The sequence below is a fragment of the Myotis daubentonii genome, chromosome 15 (genome assembly GCF_963259705.1).
Source record: "Myotis daubentonii chromosome 15, mMyoDau2.1, whole genome shotgun sequence".
In the NCBI taxonomy this organism is placed as follows: domain Eukaryota; kingdom Metazoa; phylum Chordata; class Mammalia; order Chiroptera; family Vespertilionidae; genus Myotis; species Myotis daubentonii.
Window position 1 is genome coordinate 35,758,523 of NC_081854.1, and position 18,161 is coordinate 35,776,683.

The 18,161-nt window shown below is 39.7% G+C and overlaps 1 protein-coding gene across 2 annotated transcripts in view; it reads right to left on the reverse strand.

Annotated features, from left to right (window-relative positions):
• Positions 1–248: 248 nt before the first annotated feature.
• The window catches only part of GAN (gigaxonin), a 56,394-nt gene continuing 38,481 nt past the window's right edge, over positions 249–18,161 (reverse strand). For both annotated transcript variants that reach the window (XM_059667302.1, XM_059667303.1), the window contains 6 exons: positions 17,119–17,231; positions 15,775–15,924; positions 14,761–14,897; positions 14,383–14,511; positions 3,048–3,157; positions 249–2,960 (listed from right to left, as the gene is read on the reverse strand). In XM_059667302.1, coding sequence (XP_059523285.1) covers positions 2,779–2,960; positions 3,048–3,157; positions 14,383–14,511; positions 14,761–14,897; positions 15,775–15,924; positions 17,119–17,231 — 821 coding nt within the window. In that variant the 3' untranslated portion in view covers positions 249–2,778. The remainder of the gene's footprint in view (positions 2,961–3,047; positions 3,158–14,382; positions 14,512–14,760; positions 14,898–15,774; positions 15,925–17,118; positions 17,232–18,161) is intronic.

An 18,161-nucleotide genomic window follows, 5' to 3' on the forward strand; every position in this document is an offset into this window, starting at 1 on the left:
ACTGTAGCATAGGAGAGATCCTTTAAATATTCACTTATTCTAACCTGAGACAACTTTCCTTCTGTTTGGTGGGATAATGAAAATAAATTGCACTTCCCCCAAAGATATTATATTTAAAATTTTAAGATCTATCCTTAGCCGCCAATTCCAACATACTCCTGGTAAAAGTGCCTTATGGAAAAAGAAGTATCAAAAATTTATCAAGAAAAGATGTTTCAAGTCATAAGTGGAATGTTAAAACACAAACCTGCATGAAATAAGTTAAAATTTATTTCACAATACTGAAATAACTGTAATTTACAAAAAAAGTCATGGTTAATTTTGGAACATAATAAAGTTAAATACATCCCTACACTCCAACATAATATTTTTATATTATATATAGTAAAAAACAGTTTGGCACTTAACAGCTTTTGTTAGTTGTTGCATCCCATATTATGTGGCAAGTTTATTTTATAAAACATTCCCTAATTTCTGCAGCAATAGTGTCATCAAACTGAATTTAAAAAAATACTTTATAAAATGAATTGACCAAGTCATGCAGGCACTGACAATACTGCATCCGGGACCCATTCACGCCTGGACAATGAACTGTCTCCTTGGAAAGGCCTGGCATAGACCGGGAAGAATTTTAAACTTCACAAATTTTAAAAAAAGAGAGAACTGCTGATTGTCATGGCTTTAATAAGATATCAATTACCACTGTAATGTACCTCATCTGCAGCTTCTGAATGTCAAAATTGTGTTCTGTACAAGATATTTTACCAAAGCAAATTCATTTTTTCAGCAATTTATCTTTTCTAAAACTGATACCTAATTGTAAAAAGCAAGTTTTCTTTCTTTGCAGTGGCCATGGAGCTTGCTTTGATTAATAAATATCCAAAGTATCCTTGGGAAAGTGTGTGGACAGTTGACTGGTACACAACACAAAGAAAAAAGACCGGCTTTGATTTACAGATTGAATCTGACTGTTACATAAATGTGTGGCAAACCTGGCCTCGTGCCCTGACACAGAATATAAAAACCTCATACCTTCTTTTACCAACATTTCTGCCAGAATGGAGAGTAAATGAGCCAAACACAGCATTCTTTAGAACTCCCACAGGCAAGGCTCCTTTCAGCAACTTTGATAGCATTGTGTTGACTTCTAATGGGTATTAAAAACAACAACAAAAACTCTCACTCTTTTTTCTGTCATGGTGGGAAAACACAAGCGACATTTCATATGCATATTAACAACATACAAACATTCCATATAGCAGTTTCCTAAAAAAATCCTGGTCTCAAATTTGCAACCAGAGGATAGATACATTTATACATTAATCTTTATGACAAAATGCTGTGCATAGAGCCATATTCTAAGAGAGAGAAAAAAGCTGTAGAAAACAATTAAAAATGAAGAATTCTATATTCAATTGACTAGAAACCTGATATTGCATAAAATTCAAATGATGAAGCAATCAAGCACTTTGAAGTCCCTGATTTCACACTAAGGTGGTGTAATTTGAATGGGAAACAAAATATCTTTAAAGATAAATGCTACTAATGACAGACTTTCCCCCCATAGAAAGTGGGTAGAGTGGCATGGGAGTGAGAGATAGGAAAGGAGGAAAAGATGAATTTGCTCTACTATGAACAGAATGAAATTAGGTTGAGGTAGTGAATTCTACCAGCCAAACTTTATCATAATTTGTCTAAATCTCTTACTAGTGAACGGCATTGAGAAAATTCTACTACAAAGACTAGATTCTGAACACATGTTCGCATTCTAAGACAAGTTTTCAAATCCTAAACAGTAGTAAACAAGACTGTGTGTGCTTTCAGACAGATTTTTTAAAAAAAGTTTTGATCCCTTTGTATTTTGCCTGGACAGTTTTTTTGTATGTTTTTGTAGTCACAGCAGACCTTTATTATTTGTCTGACTCAGGCCTTTCTTTTATAAAATCTCCTACTCTCTAATGGCCTCGGATTTATAAAACGGTTCTGATGAACTGAAGGACGAGTGGCACTGCTGAGACCCTTCCCAACTCCACCAGTACCACCCAGAAAGTATGGCATGACGTACCTTAATCTAAATTAACACAGATTTTAGCAACTTCCTTTAAAGTCACATGAGGGCTGCAACTTGACTCACTCATTTATTGAGTCTTTACATTACTAAGATAGACTGTCACCAAACAAACTTTATCTTAGTTTCAATTCATCATAATATAGTTTAAAAAATATTCTCAGCACAGAATACTAATAGTAAATGGAGACTAGCTGGCATACAGTACAATCTAACGTTTTAGGCACAATCCTTAATTTGTTGGGCAGGGTTAGGCATAATATTTCCTTCCAAGTGCAGAACAAAGCAGTCTTGGTATGTTTGGGTATGTTGATTTGCATATATGGATTTTTGTTTGTTTGTTTACCAAAGCCAGGTACACAGCAGTCAGATACGAGTTCCCTTCAGGGAAAACGCACCTTAGTATTTTAACTTTAGTATTTTCCATTATGCCAATTCTCACTTCCCTCTTCCTTTTGACACTGACTAGCCTCCATTTGTCTATAGACACATCTAACTGGAGGAACTAATTCCTCCCAGGCAGTTTGTCAACAGTTACATGTTCTCCCAAACAAGAGCTGAAGCTCAAGCGTCTAAGCATTATAAAACCACCAGAGTTACCACACAAAGCCCGGCACGCAGAGCAAGGTTTGGCTGCCGTCTCTGTCCCCCTCGCATAGAGCCACCTTATGGTGCTTGGTCAGGAGCTCTGCTTCGGCTCTGCTTCCTCTTCAAGGTGAATGAACACGGATACGGAATAAGCCTTGTTGAAGCTGCAGGCGGAAAAGCTTGCAATTTGCAATACGTAAGGCTGCACACCCAGTGCGGCGGAGGTCAGATGGAAGGAGTGGTTTAGTGTGGTGCCAGGTTCCTGTGCTCCTTTTAAACTCACGCACGTAGTCGTAATTGGTACCTAAACCACAGAATAAGCAGCGATGAGAGAACATGCCTCAGAATCACTAGGAACCAGTCCTGACAAATATCACCATCACATTCTTACCTGTGTCAAGATCTCCGATAACATAAATACTGGCTCCTATGGGTACAGCTCCATAAACAAAAGAGGAACTGGCGGGGATGCATAAATTCTGGTCATTAAGATAGATCCACCTGAAAACAAACAGAAGGACAAGATTAAGGACATCAAAGGATGACCACACATCTAGGAAGACTCCAGCGACAATAAAACTTGGTGAGCCTCCAACAGTACTAGACATCACATCAGTAAATCTCAACCCTACACTCCACCACTGATTTACTTTCTTTTTATTTTATTTTACTTCTTTATTTTTAATCCTCACCTGAGGATATGCTTTTATTGAGAGAGAGGAAGGGAGAGGGAGATAAAGAGAAACATCGATCAGGTGCCTCCTGTATGCACCTGACCAGTGAATGAACCTGCAACCTTGGTATGTGCCCTGATCAGGAATCAAACCTGCAATTTTTTGGTGTGTGGGACAACACTCCACCAACTGAGCCACCTGGCCAGGACACAAGTGATTTGTTTTGTCACTCTAGATCAGCCGTGGGCAAACTACGGCCCGCGGGCCGGATCCAGCCCGTTCGGCTGTTCTATCCGGCCCGCGGAGCCGAAAGAGCGGAGGGTTCTCTTGCTCTCCCCTCCGCTCCTTCACCAGCAGCAGTGTTAACATGGCAACGTCGGGAAACACGGCTGCAGCTCCTTCTTCGGAGTCCAGTTTAAGAACCCATTGTGGCCCTCGAGTCAAAAAGTTTGCCCACCCCTGCTCTAGATATTAGTTTTGCCTGTCCTAGAATGTCATATATATTGAATCATAAAGAATATGCACTTTTCAATCTGGTCCTTTTGTTCAGCACAATGTTTCTGAGATTCACCCATGTGTCGCCTGCATTAATAATTTATTTTCATTTCCAAGTATATTCCATTATATGGACATGCCAGCATGTGTTTACACATTCACCTGCTAATGCTCATTTGGGTAGTGTCTAATTTTGGTTATTGCAATAATGCCATTTTGGACAGTAAGAGTGCAAATCTTTTTTGTGAACCTATGTTATGAACTTGATTGGTTATATGGTTAAAAGTATATTTCACTTGATAAAAAAAAAATGCCTCACTATTTTCCAGTGTGTTGTGCCACTCTGCATTCCGGTTAGCAATGTGTAAGAAGTCCGTCTGCTTGGCATTACCGCCAGTCTTTGTCATTTTATCTGTGTTAGTGGTATGCGCTGCTCTGCAGACTAATGATGTTGAACGTCTCTGCATGTATTTAATGGCCATTTTATATCTTCTTTTGTGAAATGTCTGCTCAAAGATATGCTAAAATTGGGTTTTCTGTCTCCTATTGACTTTAATATTCTTTATGTTTGTGGACACAAGTCCTTTGTTAGATACATACATCACAAAAATTTTTCTTGGTATGTAGACTGCCGTCATTTTCTTAATGGAGCCTTTTGAAGAACAGAAGTTTCCATTTTGATGCATTCCAGTTCATCCTTTTTTTCTGTTATAGGTCATGCTTTCTGTGTCCTTCTAGGAAATCTCTGCCTACTCCAAGGCTGCAAATATTTTCCTCCTGTGCTCTTTTCTGGAAATTTCATGGTGCCAACTTTTACATTTAGGTCTTATGATACATTTCAAGTCAATTTTTGGTATGGTATGAGGTAAGAAAGAGGCATGGTTCTTTTTCTTTTTTGTATATGTATCTAGTTGTTCCAGCATCATTAGCTGAAAAGATGTTTCTTTCCTCTCTAAATGGCCTTAGCACTTCTGTTGAAAATCAATTTAATAACCACTAAAAGGATTTGGGGCTCCCTGAAGAAGTGGTTGGTTCCACAGCTGAGACAGAAAATACAAGATGAGCCTGGAGCATCCTGTGCTGGCAGAGAGGAAGTGCTTAAGTAAGGATGGGGTGTGTCAGAGGGACCCGGGGGCCGATTCCCAATGGCCAGAGCTGGAACAAACTGCGCAACCAAATAAGGCTCGCATCAGATTTATAACTCAGAATAAAATAAACACCAATGCATCCATACTGATATAAATAATTGAATACATTAAAAAATAGGGAGAAGGGACAGGTCTTCTTTAGGGAATTCCAGTTAATAAATGTAGAAAAAATGAGAGTAGTAGAAAAATCACCATGGGCAAACACCACAGGAATAACTATTGCAGGCTGGTCCACTGATGGGTGCTAAATTAGTGGTGAGAGTTTGAGGAAAAACAATGCATGCATATTCATAAATTCTCTCTTCCAAGATATTTATTAATTATAAAGGGAAAAATAGCAACTTCATAGTGGAGAAACCCAACAGACACCATTTTAACCAGGTAATCAAGGTTAGCAACACAGTAATACAACATATTTAAAAAAAATTTTTTTTATTGATTTCAGAGAGGCAGGGAGAGGGAGAGATAGAAACATTGATGATGAGAGAGAATCATTGATAAGGCTGCCTCCGCACGCCCCTTACTGGGGATCAAGTCCACAACCTGGACATGTGCCCTGACTAGGAATCGAACCATGACCTCCTGGTTCTTGGTGGATGTTCAACTGTGAGCCACACCAGCCGTGCAGTAACACGACATACTGACATCATGTTCTACCTGACGTGGTGCAGAGAAGGACATGGCACCACTACTGTGGTATTCCTGCCCCCAAATGCCTAACCACAGCCAAATCACAAGATATCATTAGACAAACCCAAATTAAGAGACATCCTTTAAAAATCTGACCAATAATCTTCAAGAGTATTGTGAAAGACCAGGAAGACTGGGAAACCGTCATACATGAAAGGAGACTAAAGAAATGCAACAACCAAATGTACTGTCAGACCCTGAGCTGGATTCTGGAGCAGAAGGAAAAAGACAGCAGGAAACAAGCTGGTCAAATTCAAGTAAAGTCTGTAGTTTACTTAATAATATGCCAATGTTAATACCCTGGTTTTTAGATCTGAACTGTATTTATGTAAGATGTTAAGGTAAGAAAAAGATGGGTGAGTAGCTTATGGGAACTCTATTTTTGCAATTTTTCTACATGTCTAAAATTATTCCAAAATAAAAGTTTGGGTGTTTTTGTTTGTTTGTTTGTTTTGCTTACACACACACACACACACACACACACACACAAACTAGACTGCTGAATAATGATGCTCACTCACGGTAATCTAACCAATTTCCCTTTTATAGCTAAAGGCACAACCTGGTCAGAGTAGATATTAGTCAGACCTTGGAAATGTCTCTAAACCATTGAGAATCACTGAAGTCCAGGCCGACACCCATTGCTGGAGCACACAGACGCACGGGCATTGCTCCTGTATCTCTAACTCTCTATGAAGAGTCTAATAAGCCAGAGGTGTAGTTGAGAGCATCTCGATGCTAAATAAAAATGCAAAACTATCTCACTGCAAACAGCACCTTTATTTCAATGAATACTATTCCAAGATTGTTATAAAAAAGTGACTTCCATAATTTTGAATTTCAAGAAACATGAAAGCAAATGATTTGTCCAAGATCCTATACAAGTCAGAAGCAAAGCTAATAAGAGCTGCCATATTTCTAAATACTTCATCTACCATTGAATCATCTAACACCTGAATGTTGACTAGTATCCAATAGTTGTCTGGGACTGGGAACAGTTGATAGGAAAAGTGAAAAATCTAACAGCTTTCACTGAAAAGTGGAAACAGGGACCTGAATAGGCCTTTGAAAGAAAAAGTTTGAAATGTCGAACTACAATAACTAACTTGCTTATTCACATTTTTTGTCTTTAGGGCTAAATATAAGTATCTAAACCCCGACATTTAATTTTTTCCCAGGCTCTGAATCAAACAAGTTGAAGAAAATCCCTATGCCTTGTCAGCCGCTGAAATGCACCGCAGGGCCAATCCCAGAGGAGACACACAACTTTTCTGAACAAACCCATTAGAAGACCACGTGTGCTTAGCAGGTCAATGTCACTTCTAAATTAAGAAATTATGATTACATTATCTGCAGAAAAAGCACATCAGGATACAATGTTTTGGAGTAATTTTACAGAGTTGAAAACTTAACATAATCCTTCTCTGGAATAAGTAATGCTGAAGAAACTGGTCTATGTGGATGATGTACCAAAAGCAGATCTCTAATTCAGACTTCCTGGGTTTCAGAAAAGTCATCTTAGGTCAGTGGTCGGCAAACTCATTAGTCAACAGAGCCAAATATCAACAGTACTTATTCAAAATAGACTCTCCCAGGCCGAAAACCGACTTCTGCGCATGGGCCACGAAGTTTCAATCGCACTGTACGTGCGCCCACACATGGTATTTTGTGGAAGAGCCACACTCAAGGGGCCAAAGAGCTGCATGTGGCTCTCGAGCCGCAGTTTGCCGACCACGGTTAGGTGATCTATTTTATATAGTGCTGAGGCTTCAAATTAACTAAAACTAACATGAAAACTGGAGCACATACTTGCTGTTGCTTATAAAACAGATATAAAAGGCATATGGTTTTCCATTTCTTTTTCTACCACCTATCACCTCGTTGACCTGGGACAATTTAGCTAACCCAGTCTTGTTCTGTCATCTTTAAAGTTAGGGATACCAGACACCATCACCAACCTCAAGTGACTGTTGAGAGGATGAAATGAAATTGCCAACATAAAGCGCTTTGCATAGTGTCTAGTGCAGTGATGGCGAACCTTTTGAGCTCTGCGTGTCAGCATTTTGAAAAACCCTAACTTAACTCTGGTGCCGTGTCACATATAGAAATTTTTTGATATTTGCAACCATAGTAAAACAAAGACTTATATTTTTGATATTTATTTTATATATTTAAATGCCATTTAAAAAGAAAAATTAACCAAAAAAATGAGTTCGCGTGTCATAGGTTCGCCATCACTGGTCTAGTGCATAGTAGGCACCGTTAAGTGGAAGTAGATTTTTATAATGGCCAAGGCAATGTTACGCCTTTAGTTACAAGGTTTTTAAACACAAGGTTTTTGTTTTTTTTTTTGCCATTAAAAAACTTTATTTATTTTTTACTAAGAATATCCCCTACTTGGGGTGAAAATATATCTGGTTAAGTACAAAATATAGTTTTTTTAATCATACAAAAAGATACACAATTAAAAAAACATTAAACCACCTTCAGTCCACATGCTTTCTCAGAAAAGGGTGGAGCTCAGTGCTCTGACACAGGAGGGGGACAAAGTGCTAAAGGCTGCAGTGAGAGGGGCTGAGCATCCCCCGCCTCCCAACCCTGGAGAGGGGAGCTGGGGCTTTTGTGGAGACCTGCCCTCTGGTTTCTCATGGCAACGTCCGGAGGCTCTGACCAGGGCTGGGCATCCCGATCTAGCCTCTCCTTGGTGAGGAGAAGTCGCCGTGGGCAAGGCTGGTGGCAGCAACCCCTCTCAGACAGCTGGAGCGTCAGAATTACAGAATTCTGTACACTGGGACAAAGTCTCAACAGTCATGAGCAACTTTTTTGTCCTTGTGCTTATATCTAGAGACGTAGTAGACCAGTTTTAGCTTACGTTTTGAAATAGAAAAGAGTAAAATGACAGGAACTAAAGTGCTAAACACATCACCTCAGAATCAATCCCAAGGAGTCACATGAAAGGAAAAACACGTTCTCCCATATAAAGACGTTTGCAACAGAACACAGTGCAATAGGCTCTGCGAATGGCTTAGACATGGAGGCTATAATGATGAGTCTGCTGGTAACTCAGGATTAAGAATGCTCCCTGAGAACAACACTTCAAAATACAGCAGGGCTCAATAGCAGCAAGCTTCAGAGAGAGGAGAGCAGGAGGGGAAACAGTCAAGGAGAGGAGAGAAGGAAGGAGGGATGGGGGGAAGAAGGGGAAATCAACTCAGGAGAGAGAAGGAAAGAGGGAATCCTGGCTGGTGTGGTTCCGTGGTTAGAGCGTCAGCCCATGCACCAAAGGGTCTCGGGTTCGATTCCTAGTCAAGGGCACATACCTGGGTTGCAGGTTTGATCCTCACCCCAGTCAGTGTGCATGTGGGAGGCAACCAATTGATGTGTCTTTCTCACATCAATGTTTCTCTCTCTCTCTCTCTCTCCCTCCCTCACCCCCTCCCTTCCTTCCACTCTCTCTAAAAATCAAAAGAAAAAATATCCTTGGGTGAAGATTAACAAAAATAAAAAAAGGAAGGAAAGAGGAAGCTTTAGTGAGGTTTCTGCTTTTAGGGAGGAAGGAACTTTTTTTTTATAAACATATTTTTATTTATTTTAGAGAGAAAGGGAGAGGGAGAGAGAGATAGAAACATTGATGAGAGAGAATCATTGACTGGCTGCTTCCTGCATGCCCCACACTGGGGACTAAACCTGCAAACCGGGCATGTGCCCTGACCAGGAATTGAACCGTGACCTCCTGGTTCATAGGTCCATGCTCAACCACTGAGCCACACTGGCCGGTCAGGAAGGAACTCTTAACAAGCTGATCCTCCTGCAAGGAACAGCTACAGGCTCTGGACAAAATACAACAAACTGCCCGAGGGCCTAGAATGTGAACAAAAGCAGGCAGATTTGGGGAAGATGCTGAAAATTGAACAGGCATCTCACGTGGAGTATTTCCATTCCTTGGTAGCTTCACCGGAGGGCAGTGGCTTGGGACAGCTGAAACCCCGAGAGAAAACCCTGCCATCTTTCTGGCCATTGGAATCAGGGTAGACAGAGCAACCAGAATCACTAAAGTGTGTGTGTGTGTGTGTGTGTGTGTGTGTGTGTACCTCTGAAAGATGAGAGGTAGAAAAGAACCCCTAAGTTTATGGGCACTCAATTCTCAAGTCTTTGACCCCAGAACCACAAATGCTTGTAACTAAGGCTTGAAGGATAGAGTGTGAGCGGCCGCCCGCTGTGGATGTGACAGCCTGCAGTCTGAGTCTAACCAAGTCCACTGCCTGCTCAAGATCTCAGAGCAGCACTCTAAAGCAATATAAGAGTCCTCAGGGCCTCGACAACGTTCAGTTCACAGCGTCCAGGATGCAATCCAAAATTACTCAACAAAAAAAGAGCCAGAAAAATAACTCATTCTCAAGGGACTAAATAATCAACAGACGCCAACTCTGCGATGACTCAGATGCTGAGATTATCTATCAGGCAGGGACTTGAACGCAGCTACCATGACTCTGCTCAGTAAGGGAGAGAAAAATGTGCTTATGATGAAACACAGGAGGTTTCAGCAGAGAAATAAAAAAATTGAAAAACTCTACCTGAAGAAGCTAGGAAAGGAGGAGCACAATAAACCCTAAGTAAAAGGAAAGGAACAGTATAGACAGAAGCAGAAGCCAATGGAATGAAAACACACGGTGGAGAAATGACCATCAACAGCTGGTTCCTGGGAAAGATAAACGCAGTGGTAGGCTTTGTCAACAGAGGGTGCTGGAGGGACTGCAGGCCTGTCCTGGTGCTGAACATGGTTAGCTTGATTTGGTAAGCAGTGGAGAAACAGGAAGACTCTTCCGCAGGGGACGATAGATCAGAGTGACATTACTCCTTCAGAAGCACAAGTCGGTGAGATGATTAGAGAAGACGGGTTAGGGTTAGGGGCTAATGACGTGCACAGAGGAAAGAGAATGCCTTGAAGTAGGAGCAGAGAAATAAAGGTGAGGTGCATGTAAAACATATTAGAGTTTAAACAAGAAGATAAGACTTGACAGCTGATGAGACGTGAGGCACGGGAAATCAAAGAGGACCTTTTTGAGTATGGACAACGGGGAGGTGGTAGGATTAGTAAAAGAATGGGGGCATAAGGAACAGGAGTAGAGACACTGTCATTCTGACAAAGTCGTTCCTATGACTGGGTTTAACTTATGGCAATTTCTTTGCTTCAGTTTGTTTTTTTAGTCAGAAACACAGAAAATAATAAGATATGGCATTTTTCCAGGAAAGTTTTAACCTAAAAATAGGGAACAAAGGCAGGAAAGACAAGAGATTATCTAAAAACAATAAATCCGATTTTATACAGATTGTTCATCTGGCAACAGTTTCCAGAGAATGCAAATATAACATACTTGGAAACATCTGATCTTTTAAGGAATAAAAAACGGTACTTTATTTCTATAGATATTTATGGGAAAGCCTATGTTTAGCAAGATAGTATGGGAGCTGAGAAGGTTGACTCTGGGGCCAGAATATCTGAGTTCAAATGCAAGCTCTGCCACTGGCTATCCGTGTGTCTTTGGGCAGATACCTAACCTCTGTGTATTTTGGTTTCCTCATAAATAATAAAAGGAGCAAAAAGAGTACCTATAACGCAAAGGGTTGTTGTGAAGATTAAATGAGTTGAATGAGTTAATACACGGTGCTTAGAGGTACAAATGTGTTTAGTGTCATCTAAACAAATAAGAATTCTATATAAACTGACCCCCACACCATCCCCTGTGGATGAAAATCTGTGTATAACTTCTGTCTCTCCCCAAAATTAACTACTAATAGCCTGCTGTTAACCAGAAGCCTTACTGATAACATAAACCGTCAATTAACACATATTCTAACAATAAACTGTATTCTAACAATAAACTAGAGAAAAAATGTTAAGAAAATCATAAGGAAGAGAAAATACATTTATATTGCTGTATGTATTTATTGGGGGAAAAATCTGCATTTAAATGGACCCACACAGTTCAAACCCATGTTGTTCAAGGGTGAACTGTATGCTATATTAACAACAGAAATTTAGCTTTCTTCATTCTATCTATGAACTAACATTGAAGAGCTTAGAAATAAGAAAACTAAAGATACATGCACTTTATTTGGAGTGGGTAGCTTTTAAATAGCAAGAAAGGAGCAATTCTCTTATGTTTAACCATTATGAGCTGAAAGCAATACACTGACATTTAAAGCTTATCAACCAAAAATATGAAACCTGATAGAAATATAAAGGGCAGACTGAGAAACTTTGCAGCCTGATTTAAGTCCTATATACTCAAAACAGGGACAGAAAATGGTAAAATCATAAACAACCTTGATTATTCCAACCTTGATTATTATAGCTCTCTAGCTTGTACTATCTAAACAGTAATTCAGCCATTATATAAAAAAAAAGCTTGTATCAATACTTTATCAGAAACCAAACACACTGTCCACTGCTGGTTAATGAAACTGGGCAGACTATCTCAAGATTCATTAGGGCAGGAAATTAATATACTACTTCATACCTTGGACTGTCAACCCTCATAGTAGTAGTATGTTAAGGAAGAGAAATCTAGAAAAGTCTGAAATTTTGCCTCCCAGCCCCACCATAGCAAACATCCTCTAAACTGTTCTCACACTTTGTCTAATAAATTCTCCTAAGATAGTTTACCCCTGTAATTGAAAGGGAAAAAAGGCTATGCAAATACCCTAAATTTACAATACATTAAGTTGGGTAATATTTTTACATTTTACTAAAATCTTGGTAAGTGCTCACTGCTTGCTCTAATGAAAAATCATGAGCCCTGGCTGGTATGGTTCAGTTGGTTGAGCAACATCCCCTGCACCAAAAGTTTGCCGGTTTGATTCCCGATCAGGGCACATGCCTGGGTTGCGGGCTCAATCCCTGGTAGGGAGCATGCAAGAGGCAGCCCATCAGTGTTTCGTTATTATACTGGTGTTTCTCTCTCTCTCCCTTCTTCTCTCTCTAAATACATAAAAATTCTTTTTAAAAAATGTGAAATTAAACATTATATTATGGCACCCCCTTCTGGTAACAGGACTGAAACACTATCACAAGATTAATTTTAGCATGGCAGCTTCCCTGCAGGAGTTGAACATATTACTGCAATAAGAATATTCTTTTTTTTTTAAACATATTTTATTGATTTTTTACAGAGAGGAAGGGAGAGAGATAGAGAGTTAGAAACATCGATGAGAGAGAAACATCGATCAGCTGCCTCCTGCACATCTCCTACTGGGGATGTGCCCACAACCCAGGTACATGCCCTTGACCAGAATTGAACCTGGGACCTTCCAGTCCCCAGGCCGACGCTCTATCCACTGAGCCAAACCGGTTTTGGCAGAATACTCTTTAGTGATTATAACAACAACAACAAAAAATACCACAAAAACAAAAATGCTATGAGAGAAGGGAAGAGGGGGGGATGTTGGGAAGAATGCTACCCACTCCATAAGACATTTATGCAGCCTGTCAGAGGTAGTCTCTGGCACAACACTTCACTCAGTTAATTAGCATTTTGCTGAATGTCTAATACAGGCCAGTTGTAAAGCTGAAGCTAGGATTTTAAAGTTGGCATGGTTGGACCATGCCCTGATGGAGCTTACGGTGAACAACTACAATCCAAGAATAAGACATGTACAGAGTATTATGAAATCACAGACTGAGGAACCCAATCAGACCTCTAGAGAGTGATAAATAAGCAGAGTTTTGGAAGAGGCCAAATTAACTGGATAAATGTGGGAAGGGAAATTTTAGGCAAAAGAATAGTATAAAAGCACAGATAATCATGACATGTTTGGGGGGGAAATATACGGGGTTGAACAGTAGCAGAAAAAGAAGCCAAAGGTCATATCACAAAAGGCCAAATATGCTAAGTTAAGGAGTTCAATATCTAGTATGCATTAGACATAGATACTAAATAGATGAGATAATTCTGTTAACGTTGTAATTAGCTACTTACTAATAGGAAAGGAGCAAAGGGAAGGCCAGACATTATAAGCATGGCTATCTGGCAACTTCACCAGGAAGCTGCAATTTTACACTGGGAAGAGGTTCAACAAAGGGGAAGATGGATGCATGTAGAGTCAAGTGGGGTGACATAAGGAAAATACTGGTCTGTCACTCTAACCTGGGAACGAAGATCATTGGCTTTGGGTAGAGCCAAAGCAAGCCCATGAAAATTTGGGAGTACAAAATCCCAAGACTAAGGAGTTCTCTCTCTCTTTGCTCCTGCTTCTTTGCACTTGCCCATGTTCTCTCCAGAACCAGGTGGCCCGAGAAGTCCCAGGCCATGCAGACCCCACACACAATGGATTGCAGATGGAAACACAAGCTAACCTAGCCTAATGCTGGACTGTGCAAATATGGAACGAAGGCTCTGGGCTGTGGCTTTAATTCTAACTCTGCTAAGATACAGCTGGACTTTTTCCTGTGGGACAAAGGGAGATGGGATCTTGGAAACTCAGGGGTTTAATTCCATGCAAATAAGTATCTCTCATTCTCCTATGCAAGTCTCAGAAAATTCCTTTTCTCATGACATCACAAGAATCCCACTTCCACCAGCAACAGGTGGGGACAAGAGAACACCCCACCAATAACAATTCCATGAAGTAACTTGAAAACAAAACTAAATAAACCTAAAACCTGACTTTGAAAGGAAAAAAAAAATTGCAGAAGCGACGTGAAACAATTCATAATTACCTTTTAAACTCATCATGGTAGAATTCAGACTTGCAAGTTACCATCTCGCTACCCTGGATGTCCTCGCGACTTCTGACTCCCCCAAATACATACAGTTCCATGGCAACTCCACAGGCTACAGCTCCAAATCTGAAAGGCCACACAGAGCTGATTAGGCATTTGATTTACAACTCATGACCCAATTCCCTAATTCCTCTTCTGCTTGTTTTAATTCTGCAATATTCAGTGTTTGGTGAATATGCATTCTTCCTTTTTCAGGAAATGGATTATTCATTTAATTTTATATGAACTAAATGCCAAGTCAAATAAAAGGTTCATTTAAACGAAAAGAAGAGCAAAAGCCAGGTTTGGGGAAAGTCCATATGCACATTCTTTCACCTTCTCTCTTTCAGCGGACATATAGCAGTCCATTGCTGGGTCCTTGGGTCATAACATTCCACAGATTCAAAAAGTTTTCCATATGACCCTCCACCCATGGCATAGATTTTCTTTTTCATAGCTGCATAGCAGCCAATCTGAAATAAGAAAGCAACAGTGGGGAGGCAACATTTATTATTAAAGTTAGATAGATTAATATTCACTTATCTAAGAGCACTGTAAGACTTCTAATAGTAAAACTATGGTGTTTTCCAATATTACAAATGATTTAAAAATGAGAAAAAGAGCAAGGTACTACACATATTATTAATCCTCAGAAAAGAATTAACTTCATCTAATACTATTTCACTAAGATAATTAATAACCCTCTTATTCAGGGAACTTTCCAGTCTATCTTTTCATCACTGTTAAAGATTCCAAGATTTAATTCTATGGAGCAAGATGTCACTCAATTCCTGCCCAAATAATTTAGTTGAAAGGGCACAGACAGTGAGAGAACATATTATGAGTAGATGTCAGTATTTTAAAGGTGGACATACCTACAGCACTGGACAAAACTCTGGTTTGATGATAAATTCACTGCTCTCTCAGAGAGTATAAATAAAGACAGATGCTCTATTGAGCCAATGTGACCATTTGTGTCTTTATATTCTACCCAGTGAGCAATGGTAGTTCTTTACCTCAAAATTAATGTTTCTCCCTCGTCCTGCATGATGATTAAGAAAATAGGTTTAGAAGATGTGGTTGCTTCCTAAGTTAGTGCACTAACAAAGCATTTATCAAGTGTAGGCCTTGGACACAGCAGTGCCAGACAGCCACTGTTAGGTAAATGCTCACACACCCTCCGTTTCCCACCTTGGTGTATGGCTGATAGCAAAGGCAAACTACCAATAGAGGCAGAATTCTGTAACATTAATTCTTTTAACACTATCAATTGTATTAAAAGACTTATGTAGGAAATAAATAAACATCCACTATAAAATCCAGTTTGTAAACACAAGATATGGTTCTCACCTTTCTAACCATGGTCAAATCAGGTTGCTTTGTCCAGGTTTTAGAATAAATATCGTAACACTCCATGGAAATTAGCTCTTTTTCACCATCCTCTCCTCCTAAAATGTACAGCATTCCATCGATCTCCACAATTCCAAAGTTATGTCTTGCCTGAAAAGACATCAAAGATCTTTGTATACAAAAGGCTGTCATAATGAAAGCCAGTATTATGGATTTAATAAAAATTATAGATATGTTCCAGCAAGGACGTCCATGCTCAAAACCCTCTCTCTCAAACATTTCTGCTTTCCCTAGCTGCTCATTCTGTCTATCACAATAGACAGAGAACCCAAGCCTAGAAATTTCTCAAAACAAGGGAATTACCTGCATGGTAAATTCTCAGTCAGAATCAGTACTTTTTACTCACAATAGCTCACAAATAGAAAAAAACACACATTAACTTCTGGTTCAGTGAGATTCTTTGTGCAAGTGTATCCAAGTTGATGTGTGAAAGACAAGAGCCACAGTAACAGGACTGCCTGCAGCAGAGAAGCAATGTGGGAAACAGGTCTGTGCTAAGGCTATGGCAATGACAGAAGCTGGAGGCATTTCACATTCATTTGTCAATATTTTCTTAGTGTCCCCTATGCACCCAGCATTATTCTAGCACTAAAGATAGAATGTCAGCCAAACACAGACAAACTCCTCTGCCATCAAGAGTTTGTGTGAACGCTCTAGTTGGTTTGACTCGGTGGATAGAGCATCAGCCTGAAGACTGAAGGGTCCCAGATTCGATTCCGGGCAAGTATCTCAGTTGCAGGCTCAATCCCCAGCCCTGGTCGGGGCACGTGTGGGAGGCAAACAATTGATGTGTCTCTCTCACATCGATGTTTCTCTCTCCGTCTCTCCCCGTCCATTCCACTCTCTCTAAAAAAACCAATGGAAAAATATCCTCAAGTGAGGATTAACAAAAAAACAAAAAGAATTTGCGTGAACTTTGCAGTATGTGAGAAGGTGTTACGTGGTATGAAGAGAAAGAAGGTAGGGCAGGGGAGACAGGAGAACTGATGGACCAGAGGCAAGGTTGCCCTGACAAGGTGCTATATGGGCAAACATTGAAGGAAGCAAAGAACATGGGTATCTGGCAACGATTCTGAAGCAGGAGTATTTCTAGGTCTGAGAGACTGCGAGGAGATCAGACTGAGCAAGGGGATGGCACAGAGAGGAGAGCTGGGAGGGCAGGCACTGGCCTTAGGCAAGGGGGCCTGGCAGGGTTGCTATATTTTTCTTATACTCAAGTGCAAAAAAAAAAGTGTCAAAGGAAAAAAACAAACATGCCGAACAAATAAAAAAGCAATGTTTTACCTCATTCATTGGTGGCAATGCAGTCCATGAATTTGCATCTGGGTCATACTTTTCTCCTGAGCTCAGGGTCTGCTTATTTTCATCTTGGCCCCCAAATACAAACAAAAATCCTTCTGCAAAAATCAAAGGAGACACACAAGAAAGTTAAAACAAATCTTCAATACCCACCTCCAGTTGAATATAAATGCCACAGCTGTAGAGAGAGAATGTGGAGAAACCTTCTCTGATAACAACAACAGATTTGAGATCTTTATCAGATTCCATTCCTTCCTTGGTGAGAGAGGAAGTCTGAGTCACTGACCATTTTACTTCTCTCAGTATGTTTGAATGGATTCCCTCTACCCTACAGCATAAAAGGAAGACACCACCCACTCAACCCACCAAGCAGCTCTGGGTTATCTCAGTTCATCTATTCTGGGAAACTATTCAATCTTTCTTTTAATGGCTCTGAGGGGATAAAAAAAGACAAATCTAAACCCCAGGCCCACAGCAAATGTGCCTCTCCGAAGTTTTAACCCTCAGGATGAAGTCCAACCAGAACTAGAAACCAGATTTAAATCTCCTTGCCTATCCAGGAAATCTCAAGATTTGAATTTGATTAATAGTAATTCCAAATTAATACTGTACTCAGGTATACAAAGAAACTAGACTCTATGAAGCAGACAATCGGAGGTAGTCTTGCAAAAAATTCAAATTTCAAATACTGAAACAATCAAAAGACTTAAACAACAATGCTTACTATGTTTAAGAAATAATGACAAATTTGAAGATAACTCTTTGGAAATAGGACTAAAGAAGTGACTAGCAGATTTGAAAAAGATTTAAAGGAAATTTCTAGAAATAAAAAATAAAAAACAGATAAAATTAAAAGTTAAATAGATGGTTTTAATGGCAGATCCATCATATTAAAGCAGTAATTCATTAAATGGAAGATAAATAAAAAGAAATAATAAAGAAAGCAATACAGTGTGGCAAAAACATAAAAAACAAAGCAATGGTAGGAGGCAGAGGATGGAGTAAAAATGTCTAGCCATGTTTAATCT